The sequence below is a fragment of the Mustela erminea genome, chromosome 21 (assembly GCF_009829155.1).
Source record: "Mustela erminea isolate mMusErm1 chromosome 21, mMusErm1.Pri, whole genome shotgun sequence".
NCBI classification, from domain to species: domain Eukaryota; kingdom Metazoa; phylum Chordata; class Mammalia; order Carnivora; family Mustelidae; genus Mustela; species Mustela erminea.
Window position 1 is genome coordinate 26,230,097 of NC_045634.1, and position 24,251 is coordinate 26,254,347.

General features: G+C 46.3%; 1 protein-coding gene across 4 annotated transcripts in view; it reads right to left on the bottom strand.

Moving 5' to 3' along the window:
• The window catches only part of STOX2 (storkhead box 2), a 246,384-nt gene that overhangs the window by 187,804 nt on the left and 34,329 nt on the right, over positions 1-24,251 (bottom strand). The window contains exons 1-2 of one of the 4 annotated variants that reach the window (XM_032329335.1): positions 20,615-21,080; positions 19,608-20,443 (exon numbers count right to left, since the gene is read on the bottom strand). The exons of 1 other annotated variant lie outside the window; for it this stretch is intronic. In XM_032329335.1, the coding sequence (XP_032185226.1) occupies positions 19,608-20,352 (745 nt within the window). In that variant the 5' untranslated portion in view covers positions 20,353-20,443; positions 20,615-21,080. Of the gene's footprint in view, positions 1-19,607; positions 20,444-20,614; positions 21,083-24,251 lie in introns of those variants that run through there. 2 more of the 4 variants (XM_032329337.1, XM_032329336.1) reach the window with 2 other exon arrangements.

The following is a 24,251-nucleotide window of genomic DNA, read 5'->3' on the forward strand; positions in this document are numbered from 1 at the left end:
CGTGTGTGGGGATGGAGGCGTGTTGGAAAAGCCATTTCACCGTCAGCTCGGGGATGGTAAAGACACCCTCGTCCAGAGCCTGGAAGCCTGACGGGGAGGGAACGGAGTCTGAAGAGCATCCTGTCCGGAAGGCAAAGCTGAGAGCCCCGGGACACACTGGCTAGGAGATGCTAACACCAGTCCGATCTTTCTACGCTTCCTTTCCTGTTGAGCCAAGGGCAGGCCAAGAGACCATGAATCCTGAGATCCTGTCTGGATCTAATATCCTAAGCTCCAATTCTGCGACCCAGACCCCCAGCCTGCTCACAAACGCTGAGACAAGGGTGGCATCAAGCCTGACAAGGACAGGAGTGGGGGTGCGTTGTCACCTGGGGAAGGGGGAGGGGGAGGCAGCCTGTGCCTGCGCAGGGGTCTGCCAGGGGCCCTGGAGGGCTGGGGGATGGGGACTGTCCAGCAGCGAGGAGTGGGCACTGCCAGGCCTCACCACCGTGACCTCCCTGCCTATTAGCCTCCCTCAACAGCCCCCCCGGCCCCCGACCCAACACCTGTGACATCACAGCAAGGAACACAGGAAGGGCTGAAGACCACTGACCTTGAAAGCAAGGTCACCCTCAACTCTCTTCAGAGTTATGGGTGACATGACCAGAAAGAAGAGAGGTACGATATCTGGGCAGATTAAGTCTGTTGTGCTCTGGCAGGAACAATCCCGTGCGATGCTTTCATCGGTACTTTGTACAAAAGCTCTCCTGCCTGCTCGCACAGGTTCCTACCTATTACAGCACAGAGGAAAATGAAGCCATTATCTGCATTCCCTGAAGTACCATATGGTTACACACGGGCACCCGGCCAAGGGAGGGCTCTAATCAAGCCTCTGTGGACAGTTCAAAAGCAAAATAAAGTCGTCACGCTATATTGGATTAGCGTCAGGAAAGGAGGGCCAGGGAGGCAGCAGAACCCAGAGCAGAAAAAAATTCCTTGGTTTCATTTTTTTTTTTTTTTTTTTTTTTTTGTAACTTCTAGTTTTGGAGTTACCTTGAGCTTCTCAAAAACCACAACTGGAACTCGCCACATTTTACTCTACCGACAGCCTGCTATTCGATCCGCACACTTTGAAACCAAGTATGAAAAATTCAATCCTTGAGGTGCCTGGGTGGCTCAGTGGGTTAAAGCTTCTGCCTTCAGCTCAGGTCATGATCCCAGGGTCCTGGGATCAAGCCCCACATCGGGCTCTCTGCTCCACAGGGAGCCTGCTTCCTCCTCTCTCTCTGCCTGCCTCTCTGCCTACTTGTGATCTCTGCCTGTCAAATAAATAAATAAATAATCTTTAAAAAAAACATCCAATCCTTTGCAAGATCCAGAACCAGTGAGACGCTGTGAGACACCTCCTTACCAGAAAGGACCTCAGTAATAGGGACTTCTGCAGAAACAGAAACTGAGGGACATGGTAAGGACAGGCACGTCAGTCTCCCCGACACTGCTTTAGTAATGAAATGAAAATAACCCGAAGTTTTCAGACTTTATTAACTTTGCAACTGGACCACACCTCAAAGTCAGAGGGATGAGGGAACGAAGCAAATCAGGTCTAACCACTAAGACTGAGACTAATATTGAGTGGGGTTTAACTTTATTTTTTTAAGATTGTATTCTTTATTTGTCTCAGAGAGAGAGAGACCACAAGCAGGGGGAGCAGCAGAGGGAGAATAAGGCTCCCAGCTGAGCAGGGAGCCTGAGGCAGGACTCGATCCCAGGACCCCAGGATCATGACCTGAGCTGAAGGCAGACACTTAACCGACTGAGCCACCCAGGCATCCTGGGGTTTACCTTTAATTCTGAAACTTATCATGCCACCAACTGCATTTCCTAAGCAGTCCTCACCTTCAGCTTTGTTGTCAAACTGTTTCTAGACTATTTGCTTGCCCTGTTTAAGAGCATAACCCTCACACCTTCTCTTCCAAAGACAGTTCACACGGGAACAAAACCACAACCTTAAAGTAAGCAAGTGACATGGAGGAAGAAGTTGACTTTCCCACTTGTGACTGACCGTGGCAAAATTTCACAGCCATGCCTCCTTTAGTAAACATAAAAACCCCACTCTCTTTTAATTGTACTGGGCGTGTCAAAATTAAACATATTGATGAAAAGTGTCACAGCAATGGTATTTTTCAAAGAAAAATATTTATAGTAACCTTGAAATATACATAGTTTTTCCTCATCACACAATTTTTTTTAAGATTTTATTTATTTATTTGACAGACAGAAATCACAAGTAGGCAGAGAGAGAGAGAGGAGGAAGCAGGCTCCCTGCTGAGCAGAGAGCCCAATGCGGGGCTCGATCCCAGGACCCTGAGATCATGACCTGAGCCAAAGGCAGAGGCTTTAACCCACTGAGCCACCCAGGCGCCCCCACACGATGTTTTTAAAGGCTGTTGGGGATGTTTGCTCACCGCAAGAACAATGACAATCACTTCATCATCCAAGTGTCCTGCTTTGTTCTCAGACTCCCCAGCGAAGGAGAAACCCAGCCCAGCAGATGTATGTAAATGAGAGAAACAAGCTCTCACCTGGAAAAGTTGTTTTAATACGAAGAAGGCAATCACCACAGTAAATCTGTAAAGCCCAGCGGACTACCTGAATCAGATCCCTTTCCAGAATTCCTCTTAGTCGTCTTCTCAAGAACATCAGTGAGAAAAGGTCTCCCCTCAAAAGCTCACGAGTGTGACTTACTAACCAAGAGTACGTTACCCGAATTCACCCAGCAGACAGGCTGAAAGGAATCAGACTTTTCGAAAACCACCTGCAAGAAGCCTGGAGGGTGTCCTCAAATTTAAAAAAAAATTAAAAGGCGACAGACGCCTGGGTGGCTCCATTGGTTGAGCATCTGACTCTTGATTGTGGGTTGGGTCGTGATCTCGGGGTCGTGGGATGCTGCCTCCCGTTGGGCTCTTTCTCTCCTTCTGCCCCTCCCCTTGATCACTCACTCACGCTTTCTTAAATAGATAAAAATTTAAATGTATTATTAAATTATTAATAACCGTTATACATAATATGTAAACATGTATTATAATAACAAAACATTAATAATTATAATAAATAATTATGAGTCATTATTAATTTATTAAATACAATTTAAATAAATAAGATTTTAAAAATAAATAAATAAAATAAAGAAATAAAAAGATGGCTTTATGTTTTAAAATCAGCTATAAATGTTGGGTCTTTATCCCTTGAAGTTTCCACCTCTGTGTATTAGAGGGTCCATTTTTTTCTACCAAATGTGCACGGCTCCAACTGAAAACTATTCCAAAGCGCAAAGAAGTTGGTCTTTTCCCCTGGAGATCCCCAAATGAAACTACTATGTCTCTGGACTCACGAATCCGGTGAGCACATTTCCCTCGGACAGCCCAGCCAAGCACAGACCCTGGGATCAGCATTCAAGGGTTTTCAATGCAAGGTACAGCATCTGGTGCTTAGCCCATGCATTTGGAGGTGAATAAGGCCCTGACCCGTGGGTTAAGGTCTTGTAGGTTCTGAGGACTTCTGGAGGCCACTGTTTCCTAATTCAGCCCCCCAAATAGGGTTTTTCTTTGGATTCAGTTCACCGCCTTGTAGGAATGTTGACCCTCTTTCCAAGCTCTAGTGGTAGTCTCCTACCTTGAAAAGGACAGACTTCATTTCTTCTCTCATGACAGTAGGGATTCATGGGACCCAGAGCAGGTGAACATGATTTCAATGACCAGAGCGGACACCAAGAACCATGTTGGATCAATGGCTACACTGGAAATTCAGTAGCTTCCCCTGGGCCATCATCAGTTCCGCGGGTTCCGCACTTGTCCTAAACTGGCCAGCGACATGGTCTGGAATTCCTCCTCCCCTTCCTCGCCAACGAAGCTGGGACTGATGTAAACATCTAGTTTTCATGAGACTATCTTTAATGGGGACTTTTTTTTTTCCTTTTCAACGAAGGGGTGATTTAAAATAAAACGTTCACGGTCTTGGTGGATTTCTGGTTATCTTCCCCACTTCCGTCCCACCTCTTGCATAGACGTCAATGCTCCAGAGGAAAAAAAATGTTTGCCATTTCTTTAAAAACATTTTTTTGTCATAACTAAGGCTAAATAACATCATTACTCAGCATTTAAAAATATATACACTATTTGGGGCACCGGAGTGGCTCAGTCGGTTAAGCACCTGACTCTCGATTTCGGCTCAGGACATGATCTCAGTTTCCTGAGCTCAAGCCCCATGTCAGGCTACACGCTCAGGGGGAGTCTACTTCTCTCTCTCTCTGCTCCCCTCACCCCTGCTCACATGCTCACGCACAAGAGCACGCAAACACTCTTTTTCTCTCTCTAAAATAAAGTAGATATTTATAAATATATATATGCAATATACACCTTCTTCTTTACAATATACATTTATGAATCCAAATGTGACTTATAACTCATGCAATTATTTATGATCTTCTGGACACACCCAGGAATTCTGAAGACTGGCCAGGCCTACAAAGGGAAGGAGATATTGACCTTACACCCTGGAGGCTGAGGCTACTCGGGGCCCCCTTCATGTGCGCACACCTTCTGATCATTTCATGTCTCCTAATAAATATGAAAATATCAAATCACTCTTTGAACACTCTTTTTAGGATAAGCACATTCGACTTGTCTGGCTCTGACATCTTTCTCTATCCTCCTAAAAAACAGAAACTGGTCAGCACTGCTTTCCTCTTTTGTAAGGTTCCCCACTGTTACTCCTGCCTCAGGGGTGACCCAACATGGCAGCTCTCAGTGACACAGAGACCGATGAAAAAGGCCGTGTGTTGACCTCCCCAGCACGCCTGTCACTTGGCTGCATGTTAACAATAAAGTCCATTATTTCCTGTAAAATTACCCCTTCCTCCCAGCTATGAGAAAAAGAACCTTTTTCCCTTTGCTTGACAACAAAAATATGCCGTGATCACAGTCTTCTCTCTTGCTCGTCAAGATGCTAACCAGGCCAGTTTCTCTGGGGCTTTGGCTAATCATCCAATTTATTTATTTTATTTCTTAGTTGAAATACAATAAACATACTACCTAACTTATTTTTTTTTAATCTACGGTTCCGGTTGTATCTTCTAAGGCACCGTTACAATACAAACAAATTTAAATATGTACTGTTAACTGTAATCATCATTAGTATTTTGTAGTATCTTGCTAATATTATGCATCATTTGGACATCATTCCATTTTTCTCACTTATGCACCCTCCGAATGGACTTTTAAAAAGAAGCAGCATATAACACCCTCCCCCAAAAAGGGGAGATGCTTTAAATGAAGTGTTTTATTCAACACTGTCTTTGTTAAGGGCTTATACTCAAAAGTAACATCATTTCTCACTGAAGAAAATCTGAAAAATGGAGGGAAAAAATGAAATCACCCTTAGTCCTATTACCTAAATTCAACCATTATTAATATTCACTAATTAATATTCAGTGTATTTTTTTACACGAGTGGAATTTGCAGAGGGTCCTAAATGCCAGCCATAGGCTGGCCACAGAACCCGCCTTGCGTGTTAGAAATACAGGCTCCTGGTTGTCTGGCTGGGAATCCTGATCCATCAGATCTGGGATTAAGCCAGAGTATTTTATTCATTTATTAATTCATTTAGTTATTTAAAGTTCCACAATGCACAGTCAACTTCGTGAATCACCAGTTTGAAGCACACATTTTGGGTCCCACAGACCTGGGCCCATCACTTAATATGGCTGAGCAAGATTATCCAATCTCTCAAGGCTCAGTTCCCTCATCCATAAAATGGGTGCATCCAAGACCATGTATAAAAATTCAATAAGAATATGTACTTGGCACTGTGCCCAAAACATACTCATCATTCAGTACCTCGTATGTACTGTTATTCTTTCTCATTTTTTCCCACACACCTGGTTTGAGATATTCGTTCTGACTTATATTGCTATGAAACACCACACACACTTGCACGTGTGTAGCATAGACATTTCCACGTGGTTCCATAACCATCAGAGACCTGAGAACAGTTATCTAATAGTCACACAGTACACAGAAATACGATTTACTCTCTACTCATGATATTTAGGTTACTTACAATCTTTCTTTTCTTTTTTTTTTTTTAAGATTTTATTTATTTAAAGAGAGAGAGAGAGAGCATGCAGGTGAGTGCACTGAGAGCGGGGTGGGAGGGGTGGGGGGAGACGGGGCAGAGACCCTAAGATCATGACCTGAGCCAAAATCAAGAGTAGGATGTTCAACCAACTGAGCCACCCAGAAGTTGTACGATGAAGGCACCTGGGTGGCTCAGTCGGTTAAGCGCCTGCCCTTGGCTCAGGTCATGGTCCCAGGTCCTGGGATTGAGTCCCGTGTCAGGGTCCCTGCTGAACAGAAAGTCTGCTTCTCCCTCTCCCTCTTCCTCCCCCTACTCATGCTCTCTCTCTCTCTTAATCTCTCTCAAATAAATAAAGTCTTTTTTAAAAATTGTATAATGAATAGCATCCTACACACAGCTCTCTGTAGTTTGGATCCCTACCTTAGGCACAGTCCTCAAGAGAGAACTACCATATCAAACTACATGAATATTTAGATGGCTTTTCCATACATACTGAGACAAGATGCTCTCCAAAAAAAATTTTTTTTCAATTTACAATACCACTGGCAATATATTAAGGTTATCAAACTCATCTTGCCTATACCAGGGCTGAGTCCTTTTTTTTCCCCAATGTTGAAATCTATAAAAGGATAAATCAAGATACATTACGTTTTTAAAAATTTACTTGAGCGAACAATTCCAACTGGACACTACCGAAACCAAAAAGGGGTTGGAAGTCTCCCTGGGGGAGCAGAAGTATTTATAGAGAAGACACAGAAGCAAAGCAAGGAAATTACTTAATTGGCTATAATTTAAATTTTTGTCTTACTTGGGAAAATTTTCAGCTGTTATGACAGTTGTTCTTAAGTTCCATTTTCTCAGAGTCAATAAAGTCTAGTTGACTCTGGGTTTAATCTGTTTACATAGGCTACCAAAGGCGTATAGGCTTTCTAATGGCCTCCTTGTTCAACTATTTTATCAAATGGGACTTTAGAAATAGCCCCTAGCAGCCGGTTAGCATTAACTATACCTATAAGTATACTTATGTTATACTTCTAAATCCACATTACATAGAGGACTGTACTAGGACATTAGAAACTGAAATTTACCGTCTCCACCCTCAAAGAAGTTACAACCTAATGCGAAAGACACATTCACAGGGATGTGCTAATAGAAGCAAGTAGAACTCTCCTGCCGATTCTTTTAAACTATGTGACTGTATAAAAATGGTGATCATGTCAACTTTTGTGACTTGAGAAGGCAGTATCTTAATTGAAATGCCTGAATAATCTTTTTGGCGTGAGCACAAACTTGGCACAATGACCCACCTTCTTAGGAAATTAAATATGTTAGCTATATTACAGAGGACTTCATTCACTCATTTGAGTGCCCAGGCTTAAGTCCGCGGATTTAAGTACCCAGGGTCAGGGCTTAGAGAAAAGGACCCACATTCTCTCCACACAATTGCATGTACTGTAAATCCGTCTCCTTGAAAGCAGAAGCAGTTTCTGAGTGGGTCATGCTCTTCACCCTCACACTGGCTAACACAGATTCACACTGTAACAGAGGAGGCAAATTTTCCGTCACTGAAATCGTGCGAACTCACCAATTCACATCGAACAGGTCTTTAGAACAGTCTTCAGTTCACATTGTGTTAGCGTGTAAATGATCCCTCCCCCTTCTACTAATAAATTTCCAGAAATTTTATAGGAGGGGGGGAATAATTGAAAGCTTTGCTTATTTCAGCAAAGCTTCCTTTTTTTTCAGACCTGAAGTCATTTAAAAAGTGTAGACACATTAAAAAGCACTATGCACAATGTGATTTTATCAACTACTCATCAGTTTCAGCCCATACACATTTAAAATATAGTTTATTCAAATTATATGTAAATTAGCAAATGTAAATTACATTTGCTTTTACACTTTCAGTACAAGTGTAGCTACATACAGCTGGACTTTGAGGAATCCTGGCTTTCTTACTTCCGGCCACTTTAGGAGGAGCGGTCACCTACTTTGAAACAAAAGAAACTGGTATTATTTATTTTAAGAAAACAAAGGTGGGTGCCTTTGTTGGGGTGCCTGGGTGGCTCAGTCCGTTAAGCATCTGCCCTCTGCACAGGTCATGATCTCAGGGTCCTGGGATCGAACCCCACATTGGGCTCCCTGTTCAGCAGGAAACCTGCTTCTCCTCTCTCTGCCTCTCCTCCTGCTTGTGCTCTCTTACTCTCAAACAAATAAATAAAATCTTAAAAAAAAAGAAAGAAAGAAAGAAAGAAAAGAAAAGAAAGGCATTTGGGAGTTTTCTGAGTCTTATTTCTTCCCTAGTGCCAAAGAGATATATAAATGCTCATTTTTAAAAGAAAGAAGGGTGGAAAATCATAAGATTAAGTCTTTTCTTCACAGGAAACCTTTTATCATTAGTCACAAAGACTGAATTAACACCACCAGCAATTTCCATCTGACTGTGTCTTTGTGGGCTTCTACAGGCTGAAGACTTGCTTCCGCGACGTTTCTAGTCTCTTTCTTGTCTTTATTTATTCATTGATTCGGCATAAGTAGCTTCACACAGAAATCAGTCTCTTCCGCAGGGAAAATCATGGAGGATTTACAACAGCAGAGGAGAGTGACAACCACCAAAACTGTCCCCCAAGAGAACAGCAGGACGCTCCACACGCAGGGCCCGGCTCGAAGACCCGGTGCTGGCTGGAACATCTGGAAATCTCTCGGCAGAGACGCCGGAGAGCTCTGCCTGCTCTGCGAGCCCACTGAACTCAGAACAACGCCAACACCACTCACTTTTCTGTCTTTGAATACTGAATCCAAGATACTTGCACAGTGGGAACAAAAAAAAAATAAATAAAATGTCTAGTTTCCAAATGACACTGAGGTAGCCTCTTTAGAACAAACAGGTGCCACTGCCCGTGCTCCCCCTCCTGCCTCCCTGCTCTGAGGCCTGGTCCAGCGGGACCCTGGCCAACTTCCTCTGGTCCCAGTCAACACCGCCAGAGCCTCGGAAGAGAACACTTGCATCTACATGGGCTCCTTTCCGGAAATTCAAGGTACCAGCTGTGACTTCCTTTCTCTCTGTGACGGTGGAGAATTTGGGACTCACTAATCTGTAGAATAATCAGGTTTGCAAACCGTCGCTGTAATTACAAGGTCCAAAAGCAAACACCAAAGAAGGGACTGAATTCTTCCTTTGAGAGACTAGCGAGGGAGCCCTCAAGAGTCACCATGCCCTGCTCCAGCACAAAGCAAATGATTTCTAAAAAGCTGACACTGTAGGGCCTTCCAGATAAACATAGAAGTTCCAAACAAGAACAAACGTATCAGTTACTACAATACGGTTAAGGGCTCAATATACCTAAAAGACAAATACTCTTCACCTTGAGTTAAAATTCAAACTCTAACTCTATCTTGCTTACAAAACATACACCAAAGCAGAAAGATACTCAAGATGAAAATGCTGGGCATGGAGCTTGCATTAAAACAAAAAAATTCACAAGAGGACTTGGGGCGCCTGGGAGGCTCACTCAGTTGTGTCTGACTCTTGGTTTCAGCTGAGGTCAAGATCTCAGGGTTCTGAGATTGAGCCCCACATCGGGTTCCGCGTTCAGCGTGGAGTCTGCTTGAGATTCTCTCTCTCTTTCTCCTTTTGCCCCTCCCCTCTCCCCACAGTGCACACTCACACATGCGTGCTCTCTCTCGATCTCTGTCTCTAAGAAACAATGAAAACCAAAAGATTAAAAAGAAAAAAGAAAGAGGCAGTGATATACCCACCAAAACACAGAGATGGCACCATGAATCCTGGAAAAAGATTTCAAGGTAAAAAGGATGAGAGAGCACTATGTGTTAAGTGTATATTTACATATAATATAAATGTACATACACTTACATGTATATGTGCAAATATATATAATTATATATATATTTATATGTCTATAAAAGGCAAAAAGTTAACAGTAAACATATGTGTTGGCCATCCCCTGACCCTGAATCTTAAATATCAAGAATAGAGTCCTGTTATTAACACTCTGCTTCACCTTTTTCCTGGGATATTGTCTCATGGTTTAAGGACATTTCGCAAATCGTAACCCAAGTGAGACGACTTCGTTTAACATTCAATTATAAGAGAAATAAAACTCTCAATGATAAGGAATGAAGCCAAAACCTGCATCCAACAGAAATGACAACCAATTTTGCCATATGACTCCACTCGTATGAAATTCGAAACAGGAATGAACACATACTTGGTGAACTTACAAATGACAATCAGGGGAAGGAGTGACAGAAATTTCAGGATAATTATTATCTCTTGCAGAGAGAGAAAAGGACACCGTGGGAGAAAAGTGCAAAGATGCTACAGCCGTTCATGCAACATGTTATTCTGAAATTGGAACATGGTTGCAGATACTTTGTTTTAATCTTATTACATATGTATGTGCATACATATGCATGTGTTTTGTATGTAGAAATTTTTTTATATATACCAGTTCATATTTGGAAACGTTTATAAGCTAGATGTATTTTTTAGTTGGGGTCACTGGGCCAATGTCGTATGGATATATTCTAACAGGATATATTCTAATAACCATACCCAGATCTGGAGCAGACTCTTTCATTAAGCTCACAACACTCTGTCGTTCAGCACCTGTCATACTTCAGAGTTAAATGGGGATGAGACAGAAATTCCCATCCTGAATCTTTCAAGTCTTTGATAGTAGTCTTAGTTCCTGTGAGCCTCATCTCCAAAGGCAAAAAAGATTTTATGACTGTTTTACTGGAAGTGGAGAGACCCGGAGCTGCCACAGGCTCTCTGCATCAGAACGGTCCTTACTTACTCCAGAGTCAGGAAGCTAACCTGGAGATTCTCCCAGTGGCTGAGGACATCAGTTCCAACTCCACATCCATGAACTAGGAAATAATTGCAGGGTGATCTGGCATTCTGTGAAGGTAGACTTGGTTATGAACTCCATTGATTCCGGGACAAAGCCCAAGTTCAATCAATTAAAATAGTCTGATTTTTAAAAAAAGGAAGAAAGAAATGACAGCCAGCTTTTTAAAAAGTTGACAGCTCAGACTCTGGAATCGGATTACTGGGTTGAATTTGAAATTGCTTGTTCATGCAAGGTTACTCTCTGAACCTCAGTTTTCTCTTCTGTGAAACAGAAATAATGTTAGCGCTACCTCTATAAGGATTAAATGAGACAACGTATCAAAGTGCTTGGAACAATTCCTGACCCTGATACCAACTCTGAAGCACAGCCAGTCAATATTTAATAAAATGAAGGAGCATCTAGCATAAAGATTCTAGAATGTTCCTTCAGCGTAAGAGGAAATGTTAAAGATACAGGAAACAGCAGAAGATGTTAGTGTAACCCTCACTGTCTGGGAGCATTCAGAGACATGGTTTCTGAAGTACTGATTTCTTTCCTCCACATTAGCGCTTCCCTGTTACTAACTAAAAGTCTCTTTCTTATTTTTGAAACAAATACCAGAAAACCAGATTCTGATGAAAGGAAAGTGATCAACCCAGACAAATGTGCAGGTCATAAAGTCTCCCGTAACAACCAGTCGATCATCTCTCCAGAGATTTTGTACTAACTCCAAAGCCAGCAGGCTTTCCAAGTCTCTCCACGCTGGGCACGACCAAACGAGAAGGGACCGATGGGGAAAGATGGGCCATCAGAACCGAGGGTGTGAGAGGGCATTTTGGAGGGAGCCGGTTTGAGGACCTGGGGGAATGTGGGGAATATAAGGCCCCAGCATACATCATCAATGAGATGAAGAGTTGGGATTTCTTTCCAGAAGGATAGCAGTGCTCATGGAGCTGTATCAATGTTTTCTGCCTCAGGAAGAGTCTAGAAGTGTCCGGCTGGTTGACCAGAGGCAGAGATTTGAGGGAAAAGGCCAAGGTGCGTTGTTCAGTCTGGACAGTCTTCTTCACACAGCAGGGGGAAAGCCCTCTACCACAGGCCCCCACATTTCGGCCCATGATCTCCCCCAGGCCCGCACGAGACTGACACAGAGAGAAAGCACAGAGCTCAGTCCCCACCCATGCTCTCCGACAGGGACAAGAAAACTTCCAAGAGGAGGACCTGATTCGTGGCAGAACTGTCCAGTGGGAACCCAACCTGCACCTCGCCTACACCAGACGGTCTTCAATGCTTCCTTGTGACCCCCATGCCCTGGCTTCCCCCTGGCACTCCGTGTGTGTCAGCCATGGACCCGTGGCCTCCTGCACACTCCCAGCCTCCCCCTCGCACGCACGCTCCAACCCACGCTGCTGGGGTGCGGCTCCTCCCGGCTCTATCTGCCTCCCTAGGGCCACTGCCAAGCAAGCAAAAGGAGGAAGAAAATGAGCTGGAAGGCTAGTGGGTCTGTGACTTTAGGAATAAAGGACAGTTGCCCCCAAGCTGAAGTCAAAGAGGGAAGGAACTGAGAATTGGCACGGAAGTGGCTGCAAACACGGACGGCATTCTGGGGTGGGCATGCAGACCCCTTCCACTGACGGGGCTTGGAACCGCACAACCCATCCCCCAAGTAGGACACAGCCTAAATGGGCAAGAGCCAAAGGGTGAGGAATATTTGTAGATAAATAAAATTTTGTCTTGAGAATCCTATCAACCCTCCAAGGGGTTCAAGATGTAGACCATTCTCCCCCTCATGAAGGAGTCAGAAAACTGTCTAGGACTCATGAAGGTCACTTTCAGGGGTGGCAAAGTGGTGATGGGGGCAGGGGGCGGGGAAAGGGAGCCTGGAATTTCTGAAGATCGAGCCCCTTAGAAGAGTAGGCGCTGAGTTCTATTATCTTATAAATGGATTCCTAAGGGGAACTTGAGTTTCCAGAAAAATCTGGGGGAGAGAAAACTACTCAGAAAGGAAGAGAAGGAATCATAATCTACTGCGGCAAAGGTGGGAAAGGGAAAAAGGCCCATACCCTGGAGGGAAAGTTGGGGAGTGGGGGGTATCTGACACTGCTTTGGAGGAAGTGTGGCAGCCACAGAAGGAGAATGCTAAGAGACAGCAGCTTTCCCCGAGAAGGACCAGAGCAGAAGCCTGCAGCCATCCTTGCGGCCAGTGTCCCCTCAGCGCCCCGGGCTGACTGCGAGGACACAGGCTGCAGCAATCTCAGGTGGTAAGAAGATGAACTCCCCGCGGACTGCACTGCGCCCCCTGAAGACATTAGTAAGCCCTTAGGGACTCCCAGGGCCCTAGATTCTTGAGACGATGGTTATTTTGAACAGACTACTAATCAGCTCATAAGCAGCAAACATATTTTAGGGTCTTCGCAAGACACTGAAAAAATACAGGAATTTATTGTGTTTCTTCGTGTCTTAAGAGTAAAACTGACAGCACGGAGGTAGGCTTTCATACTGTTAACATCATAAGAACGCCTTAAGACCCGGTCTGTTCCACACAGTGTGCACCGCCCTGGGGACCTTCTCTGCCCTCCTAAACAGGCTTACCTTCATCTTTGCCCCACAACGACTTTGATGGATCCTCTTTATCGAGGTCACTTATCAAATTCTTCAAGCTGCCTCTAGTTCTGGTCCTTGATAATGTCCTAATTTCCTGTTCTGTATCAAGAGAGATTGACTGTGGGGCACCTGGGTGACTCAGTTAAGCATCCGACTCCTGATTTCGGCTCATGTCATGATCCCAGGGTCCTGGGACCCCTGGGACCGAGCCCCACACTGGGCTCCTTGCTCAGTCGGGAGTCTGCTTCTCTCTCTGTCTGCCGCTCCCCCTGCTTGTGCGCGCGCTCTCTCTCTCTCCCCGACAAATAAATAAATAAAATCTTAAACAAAAATGAAGTAAAAACAAGCCTATGATTATGTCTACAGCTATAGTACAGAATGAAAGGTATATTAGGAATGCATGAACTGAGTAGAATAATGACTCAGGTACATCTCCAAACTTTAAGGGACTATGGTAAAGCCCACCCCATCCACATCAAACCCCATACACATCAGCATATGAGATCCTTTAAGCAGGATGAAACCTTTAAAGTTATTTGCAGTAAGTAGTCTGTGTACAACAGACTTCTCTGGGTTTTTACCCCAAAGCACTGGAGTGCTTACACTCTGGAACAAGACACACAGACACCTTTCGGTTTTACGCTCCTTTAAAAAGAAACTTGTGGATAACTGACAAATTTACCTCTTAATGCAAGAGGGAGAGAAACACGTGCTCCGGGTAAAATTCACAAACGCCTGCCAAGCCTCCCGGTTGTCACAGCAAGCCCGTGAGTCCCAGAAGTCCATACTCGAAGCTTTATTACAATGAAACTGACACGCCTTTGCTGACAATATCTTTGAGCCAGAGTGAGGTAATTCATAAAAATATTTTTTGTGACCAGCCAGAAATAAAATTTGAAATGCACCATCTTTCGCTGTTTTAGAATTCATCCTGAGATTTTTCACATGAGCGTTAAGGTTCTCTAAGAGTGAGGCCCGTGTCTGAAGCTCTTCTGGATATTTTCTGGATTTTCTTCAGAACCCCTACCGGTGCTCTATGCTCACTGGATGCTCAACACCTTGTCAGCTCGGAAGAAAGTCGCAGCCGCCAGCCCCTCTGGCCTCATCTCCTGGGCCGCCTTCCACTTCCTTCTGCTGCTGGTTCAGCCGGCCGCCGCGGCTTCCTGTTCCTCCAGCAGGTCAAGCTGATTCCCATGTGCTCTCCCGCTGTCCGCAGACCCATCATCACTCAAGTGCTCCACGAAGGAGCGGTTATTACAGAACAGTCGCTCTGCACGCTGGTGGGGAAGGGCGCTAGCTTCACCGCAGAAAGCGAAGAAGTCGCTCTCCTTTGCCTAAGCACCTTTGGCAACCGCACAAAGTAAAGAACCTACCCGTTTGGCCCAAAGGAAGCTCAAACATGATGGTCTCGGGCAACACCCTCGACCCGACACTGGTTTCTCCTTTCCGCTGTGTCGTGATAAGGAGGACACAGCCCCTTCCAGCCAAGCCGGCTGCCACTGGGCCACCGGCCCCCTGAATTGTTGGGAGGGTGCGTGTCTGTCTTGGAAGGAAATTTTGGTCACGACAACCTCACCAAAGGGAAAGGAAGAAAAAGAAGAAAGAAAAGTAAGAAAGGTAGGTAGGAAGGAAGAGAAAGAAAGAAAAGAAGAGAAAAGAGAAGGCAAGACAAGACAAAACCCACCGTCTGGCCCCAGATCCCAGCTCTTTCTCTTACTAACTAGGTATCCTTGAAGCAGTGCTTGTTTTTTCTGTCCCTCAGTTTCTTCGTTTGTAAAACGGGGGAAATAGTAATACCTAAATGGGATAGCTGTCTTAAAGATCCCGTGCTATCTTTAATATGCGATCTTTAATACGCTAATATTTCAGATGCTAAGTGAAGTGAGACAGAGAAAGCAAAATACTGTATGATTTCACTTATATGCGGAATCTAAACAAGACAAACAAATTAACAAACCAGCAAAAAGCAGCAACAGCCCCATGAACACGGAGAACAAACTGATGGTGGCCGGAGAGGAGGGGGTGGGGGAAGGGCTAAATGGGTGGAGGGGGATGGGGGGTGCAGGCTTCCAGGTAGGGAACGGATGTGGGATGAGAGGCACCGCATACGGAATATGGTCAATGGCGACGGGACAGTGTTGTACGGGCACAGATACGAGCTGCGTCTGTGATGAGCATGACAAAGCCCACAAACTTGTCAAATCACTATGTCGTACACCTGAAACTCCTGTAACGCTGTGTGTCAGCTATATTTCCAGTTAAAAAAAATGAGTGAATAAAAATAAAGTACTTAGACAATAATAAATGACAGATAAACACTGACTACTAACCTATTTCTCCTCCTTGGTCTTTATTCTAGCACCTGCCTCAATTTTACCGCACTTGGGGCTCTGTGAAATTCTTCTATCTTTGTTGAATTTTTGAAATGTCTGCTGCCCCACTAGAAGGAATCTTCCAGAAGTACAAGGGCTGTGTCCGACCTGTTGTCCACTTCCGTTCCCAGAACAGATCCTAGAAGTGGTAGGTGTTGCAGTTGTTGGATGAATCAGTCGCTCTCCTTCAAAAAGCTTCGGAACACTCATGAAGCAATCCCCACCATCCGTCTCTGAGTGTTATTCAATTTGAAGTTGACTTAAGTAAAATAAACCTCTGGGGGAGTATATACAAACTTTTTTGGGAGAATACATTTTTTGTTTGGTTTTGTTGTTGTTGTTGTTTGAAGATTTTATTTATTTATTTTAGAGAGAGAACAAGAGTGGGGAGAAGCAGAGGGACAGGGAGATGCAGACTCCACACGGAGCCTGGAGCGGATGTGGGGCTCGATCCCACAACCGTCTGAGATCACACCCTGAGCTGAATTTCAAGAGGGGCTCACTTAACCAAGGGAGCCACCCAGGTGCCCCTGCTGTTGTTTTTTAAATAAACTCATAACCCCAAGATCAAGAATCACATGCTCTATGAACTGAGCCAGTCAGGCGCCCCCATGAGAATACATTTTTTAAAAAAACAAACAAAATAGAAAACTCTTCTGGGAGCACCTGGGTGGCTCAGTCGACTAAGCATCTGACTCTGTTTAGACTCAGGTCATGATCTCAGAGTGGTGAGATGGAGCCCTGCAATGCTCCACACTCACCCGCAACACTCAGGACGGCACCTGCTTGAGATTGTCTCCCTCCCTCTGCCTCTGCCTCTCCCTGCCTCCCTCTTATAAATAAATAAATACATATATGTGTGTGTATATGTAAAAGACAAAACCCACACAATTCTGTCCTAAAATTCTACAACTTGGAAACACCACCATAAGAGAGCAACTTCTTTTGAGAAAACCAATAAACATACTGAATTAGAATAAAATCTTGATGCCCTTAAGTTCTAAACAACTTTATAATATAAAACACAAGTTCTGATTTAAAGTCTAAAAAGCATACAGCATCTTTGGTGCCAAGCATTTGAATATCGAAGGATGAACTGGGGAAATAAAAGGAACCACTGGCAGGGACAGAGAACTGAGAAGTGAAGTCAGGAGACCCCACGGCATTGACCGTGGGGTCTGACTAAGGCTGGCAGGTGGGAAAACCTGAGCCCTCAGAGGAGGAGTACGTGAACTGCACACAAAGGTCCGTGAGTTAGGAGCTGGGACAGGAAGGCCCTCCAGACACAGCCCAGATAAATGGCATCTTCTTTAAGGAACCAACCCTTGACCACGGGATGTACCTTAGAGAGTGACCGCCCTAATACAGCTCCCATCACCTCTCCCCACAACCGTGTCCATGAACTTAGCTGGGGTTCCTGTGTCTAACCCCCCCCCCAGTCCCATCCCCCAATCCCACTGGCCCCAGAATTTTCCTGATACCAGCAAGCAAATCATGTCACCCCTCTTCCCGCTCAAAAGCCACCAGTGGCTTCCACATGGGTACATCTGGGCCTAGCCTCCTTTCGAGTTGTTGGATCACACCCTTCTCCCCAGCTGCCCGCACCAGCCAGTTTCCAAACAGGTCATGAGCTCCCTAACCTGGTAATTCTGCTCCTGCTCCTGCCTGCAGAGAAAAGCTGTCGTGTTCTGAATGAACCCCATGCACCCCACATCCGCACGCGTTCTAGCTCAAGCCTCAGCTCTGGGAATCCTCCCTGCCAGCTCACAAGGCAGAAGAACCTGCTCCTCACTCCCTTAAAAGCCCTGCCCAGTTCTGTGAAATTTTTTCTGAAATTTTCTGAAATTTTACAGTTGGTGAGAACCACATGCTTTTAGAGTTACAGGCCAAGGCCATTTGGAATTGCTTGCACCTTCGATGCTGCAGCAGACACCGAGGCTCCCACAGAGAATTCTTAGAGCAGATAAACTCTCTCCAACAACTCAGCATTTTACAGTCATTACTGAAGCGCCACTGGAATTCCAGTAGAAATTCTGAACCCCCAAATCAGCTCAAAAGAAAGTGACCACTTGGATCCCAGCAGACATCACTCCTGCTCCTTTATCTGATGCTCCTGTCTGGGGAGGCTTTTTCTTTGCACCCCATCAGGGTACTGAGTGTGTGCGTGTGGGGGTGGGGGGGGGTTGAACAATGCAGGGGCTGCGCCCACCCAGTCAGCTGGAGACGGCCCAGGCTACCTAGCCAGATGGGGACAATGGTCAATCCAAGACAGCAACTTGGAAACTTCCAAATTGCCAAAATATTTCTCTTTGGTTCATAGAAGAGATCCCCAATTCCTACAACTTTATAAATTCTGCTGAAAAGAAAAAAAAAATATGAACTGATATTTACAAGTCAAATGCTATTGAAACAATGTCTGGGATTTCAAAAGTGCATTAGGTGGGGAACAAGGGAGGAGGCGAAATCAGAATGGCCAAGTCCTAATGTATTTCAAAGTTGGATGATGGGTACATGGGAATTCAATATAAGATTTTTGAATTAGGCTACCTTTCTATGTTTGAGATTTTTGAAAATGAATAGGGAAAAAAAATAGAATGAAGTCAAGTTTAAAAGAAGACTATTAAATGCTGTCATCTAGACAGAGTATAAAAATAATTGCATATATCCCTGCTTCCTGGTGTGTTGCAGCCGAACATCAAGAGCAGATGAAGCCTCAGAGGCATTAACCTTGGCCCTTTACTAAGGCAGCTTAATTACAGGTAAACCACTGTGGGTTTTGCTAAAGTAAAAAAAAAAAAAAAAAAAAACCTAAACTAAACTAAAGCACCTTTTGAAATTTGGTATGGGTTACAAAACACTCAAGACGCAAGCCTTCCTGGTTTTTTTGTCTACTCAATTCAAAGGAGGCTTTGTAAAGATTTCTGCTATGCAAAAACAGACAAAATGCCACTAAATAAAAAATGCTATCGATTGGTGATAGGCATACAGGAATACACACGAACAGGTACAAGCTAATCGGTCAGACGAAGCAGCGCAGCAAGAGTGGGCAACGAAAAAGGCGGTTTTACAGTGTTTTCGCGTTTGAACTTTTGACCTCCTCCCAAAACGTCAAGAAAGAATTCCTAAACCGCGGTACTAGAAAGAACGCTTTCTTTCTTGAAGTCGTTGCATCAAACACTACTATGTTACCATGCACGTTGTTAACCACTGGGCCCAAGGTACAAAACTGAAAAGTATATTCTAAAAGAAATGCAATCTGGATCAAGAACATAGGAGAGCAATTACAAAAGCAAACAGCAAGTCGGGCAACACTGGAAGCGCGCAGCGACTAAACCTTTAGGGCTCTCCACCACCCACCCCCCCCCACACACACACACACTCTTCTTTTGTTGAGGACCAGACTGTTGCCTGACTTCCTCATGTCCCTTCTTAAACCTTCAAACACACAAAACTAAAGAAAGACGTACCGGAGGCAAGACCTTTCAAACGAAATCCACAGCTCTGTCCGGCACAGAAAAGCCGGCGCCCGACACCCACGCGCCCCAGAGCCGCGCCCAGGGTCAGGGTGGTCGCCCGCGGAGAGGACGTCGAGGGACCGCGTGGGGGTCGCCGCGCACCTGAACTGCCCGCCGCCGCCTCCCGCGGCGGAGCCCCATGCTACCTGATGCGACCCCAATGCTCTCCGGACTTGCCTCGCGATCGCTCGCCTCCCCGGCCGGATCCCGGCAGCGCGCAGCAGGCAGCACTGCAGAGCCTCCCGCGCCGCCCCTACCTGGCCGGCCCCAGGCACCGCCCCGCTGAAGCGCGCGGCCCGCGCCGCCGGGAGGCTCCGGGGGAGGAGGGGGTGTGGGGAAAGGTACGAGTCCCGGTTTTAGGTGCCAGGAAGTTCCCCAATCCCGCGCTCGCGGAGGCCCGCCGGCCCCTGCCCCGGCCGCGGCTCGGAGGCGGAGGGAGGCGCGGGGCGCCCCCGGGAGCCGGCCGTCCCCGTCGCGGGGCCCGACGCGGGCTCTGCGCGGGCTCCGGGCGGGACGGGGCGGGCGGCGGCCGGACTCACCGAGGCAGCGGATGTGGAAGCCCGAGGGCGGCCGCAGCGCCCGGCGCGTCCAGCCCTCGCGCAGCGCCTCCAGATGCTCCTCCTTGCCCTGGATCAACAGGACCTGCTCGTCGATCCAGCCCAGGAAGAAGGTCTCGGCCACCGCGGCCGTGACCTTCTTGTTCCAGAAGTGCTGCATGTTCTCGGCTTTGAAGTCGGCGAAGATCTCGTAGCCGATGTGGTGCCGGGCGAGCTGGCGGGGCTGGGCCGGGGGCGCGGGCTGGGCGGCCCCGGACCTCTCCCCCGTGGGCCCCTCGGCCGGGCCCAGGACGATGGCCAGAGAGTGAGGTGCGATCTGCAGAAACTTCTCCATCTCCCGAAGCAGCCGGCGCCCCCGCCGCGCGGCCCCCGCTCAGCGCCGCCGCCGCCTCCCGCCGCTCCCGGGAACAGCCGCCGGAACGTCGCTGCGCGACAGGCGGGGAGCGTTAGTGCCCCCACCCGCGCCGGGGCTGGCCGCGCCCCCCCCAGCCCCGCGTCCCAGCCGCCCGGGACCCCCCGCGTAGCCCCCGGGTCGCCGCGCCGGGAAGGGGACCGTGCGCGGAGCCCGCTCAGGCCCCAGCCCTGGCGCGCGTTACCTGCAGCTCCGGGCCACCCTCCGGGCACCGCTCATTTTCCGGCGGCGGCACCCTGGCCTCCCTCGGCGCCCGGCGGGCCCGGCAGGAGGCGGAGACGCTGGAGGAGGAGGGCAGTCGCGCCGAGGCCCGGAGCCCTCTGGGCTGGACTTAACCGAACTCTCCAGGAGTCCGAAGTGGAAGGTGTTCGAGGTGGCCCGGAAGGCCAGAGGTGGGGGGTGCGTTTAGGTGGCAGGGCTCAGAGGAGACCTAGAGGCTCAGGGCGCGGGGGGGAGAGGGGGGCGACGCACAGCGACACTTGGAAGGCAAAGATTCCCGAGCCGAGTGTCGCTCCACCCCACGCTCCACCCCCCACCTCCCACCTCCTGCTGGAACAAGTGGATTAGCTAGTTGACTGGTTGATGGGCCCTGGGAAGTCGCTTTTTAAAAAACTTAGACAAACCACGCAAACGTGTCATCAGTCCCTCCTCCCAAACTTGTGGCACTCTCCTGTCATATCTCCAGCAGGCACCGTGGGACTGCTACAGAAGACACCTAGTAATTCCCTGTGTTGTCTACACAACACTCCCTTGGTGAAGAGAACACAGATATTACCAGGAAAGGTAACCATCATGCTTTAAAAGGAAAACAAACAAACAAACAAAAACCTTCATTAAGGTTGCTTCTCTACAAAACTGTTTTGCTTATTTTTCATTGAGAAACACTATATATAGTTGTCATATATCTAAAGAGATAACTTAAAAAAATAAAAGAAAGACTATCAGGAGGAGCATAAGGGTTAATGCTCCATGTGAATGATTTTTCCAGAACAAAGAATGTTTCCTAGAATACACAAAGGAATAGTAATTCAGAAAGCTAACTCTAGAAAGATTGCTTGAAGCTTTCAAACAACGGGCTTTCCAGCTTCTGCTCTCTAGGCTCGAAGGTCTTAGAGCTATGTTTTAGTCAAGAGTAAGACTCAAGCCTGCCCTCTCCTTGCATCTGCAGGGAAAGCCCCTTTTCCCAAATGCAGGCCTTAGGAGTTCACCAGAAGATGTCTGGACCAGCCCTGTGGGCATACTCTTCCCGCATGTAGCTCCCAGGGTCCCTATCTTCCTTGGGCAGTAATCTCCCTTGATGATAGAGCAAAATTCATTCAGTGCTCCTAGAATGCAAGGGTCTTTAATCCTCATAACAGCCCTGTAAGTTAGATATTACCATCCCCATTCTATGGAAGAGGAAACTAAGGCAAAAAGAATGTAAATGGGACACTTGGGTGGCTCAGTCAGTTAAGCGTCTGCCTGTGGCTCACATCATGATCCGGTCCTGAGATGGAGTCCCTCAGTCCTGCACCAGGCTCGTTGCTCAGTGGGGAGCCTGCTTCTCCCTTTACCTCTGCCTGTCGCTCCCCATCCTTGTGCGTGCACGCTCTTTCTCTCTGACAAATAAATAAAATCTAAAAAAAAAAAAAAAAAAAAAAAAAAGAATGCAATTCGTCTAGGTTTTCCAGTCATAACATAGCAGAACTGCAGTCTAAACCTAGACAGTTTGTCTCCAAGGCTCAACCCCTGCGCTTTTATATCTGTTCCATTTAGCCGACCAACCACTGGCAGATAAAATTTTCAAAAAAGTCCTTCAGCGGTGCTTCTTGAATAAATGATATTTTACGTCTGTAGTAGGTATCTATTGTGGTATAATAAATCACCCCAAAATGTAGCAGCTTAAAACAACAAGCATTCATTATCTGACACTTTCTGTGAGGTGGGAATCCGGGCACGGTCCAACCAGATGCCTCCAGTTCAAAGTCTCTCTACAGTTGCCGGCAAACAAGGCTGTAGTCTCATCTGAAGGCTTGCTCGGTGTGCATGCTCTGTCAAGTTCACTCGCATTGTAATTGGCAAGATTCAGTTCCTTGAGTGTGGTTGGACTGAGGGTCTTAGTTCCTCCCTCTCCAGAGACTTACTCTTTTCCTAACAATATGAACGTCTACATAAGGCATCTCACAACATGCTAGATGCCTCCCCTCAGATCACCTAATTTGGAAATCACAATCCAATCCTGGAGATGACCTCCCATCACCTCCGTTGCATTCGGTTTGCTAGAAGTGACTCACTCAAGCAAATCCCAACTCCAAGGGAGAGGATTACACAAAGATATGAGGACCAGGATGTAGGAATCGTCTTAGAGGCTGTCTACCAATGAAAAGGTTTCATTTTTACGAGGTTTGCAATAGTGTGACAAATTAAAGGCACAACTTCTAATATAAATGCTCTCACATACAGCTAGCAAGCTCTTCATACATGTGCACATATGCACACAAAACACTACTGATCCTCTGAATAAGTAGGGTCACATGAGAGTCTAATACTATCAGAACTCAATGACATTAATCTGAGGAGCTATCTAATCCATTCTTACCACTATCCTCACCTGCATGATCAGCCCCATTAGCATTATTAGGGGCATTTATGATTACATTACACTGTGATGTGCTAAGAACTTTTTATGTATGTGATATTATTGTGATTTTTTTAGAGGATAAACACAATGGCAATAATATCTTTGAGATAAGTAGCCCAACACGTTTTCATTTTCAACATCCCTGTGTTCCCAGATATGCATGAGCTCGATTGCTTGTGCCCCACGTCAGTTCACCAAAATCTGTCTACGAATATAGCTTTCTTTTCTTCCTCTATCTTCCTCTCTCTTTGCCCCCCTCCCCAGCCCCAATTGAAGGTGCAAACGTTGCTTAGCAAGGAACTATTTCCTTTCCTAGATTCAGTTTTCGTGACCTTTATGTTGACCCAAATAGCATGAAGATTTCATGGTTATTTTCCAAGGAAGGGTGTTCAACATTTATCAAATGCCTCATTCTTACAAAATTCAATGTGGAGGGGCGCCTGGTTGGCTCAGTGGGTTAAGCCTCTGCCTTCGGCTCAGGTCATGATCTCAGGGTCGTGGGATCAAGCCCCACGTCGGGCTCTCTGCTCAGCAGGGAGCCTGCTTCTCCCTCTCTCTCTGCCTGCCTCTCTGCCTACTTGTGATCTCTGTCAAATGAATAAAATCTTTTTAAAAAAAATTCAATGTGGAGAAACAATTATTATTTCAATTTTCCCATTGAGAAAACTGCAGTTCACAGACGTTAAATAATTTGCCTAAGGTGAAACTAATAGTTGATCAATCCAAAATTTCAACCAGACCTATGACTCCAAAATCCATGCTTGTTCAGCGTTCACTGCAGCCTCCAAGGAACTAAGAACCCACAAGACAGACCTGATGTTACATCATCCAGAAGAAAGGCTTGCACCAATTTCCTTGAAAACACTCAGGAAAAACAATGAAAAACTCTTTGAGTACTAATCAAATAAGAAACCCCCAAACCCAACTCCAACACTGGGGAGAACACTTGCCTCGGCTGTCTCAATCCTGAGGTTCAAGATTGAGTGGGACTTGTGCAGGAGGAGAGAGCACTGTGAATGAACTTCTCTGTCAGCATTTCTCCCCACTGCCTGCAGTCAACCGCCTGCCATTCTGGTGGGGAGAGAGGGTGTTGCTGAACTTTCTCTTGTCCGGGCTTATCAATTGCTGATTGTCCGCTGGGGTATAACAGAAGTTCAGACAATCATCACTCAGGGAGGTACATTCCAGCCTAAGGGCCTTC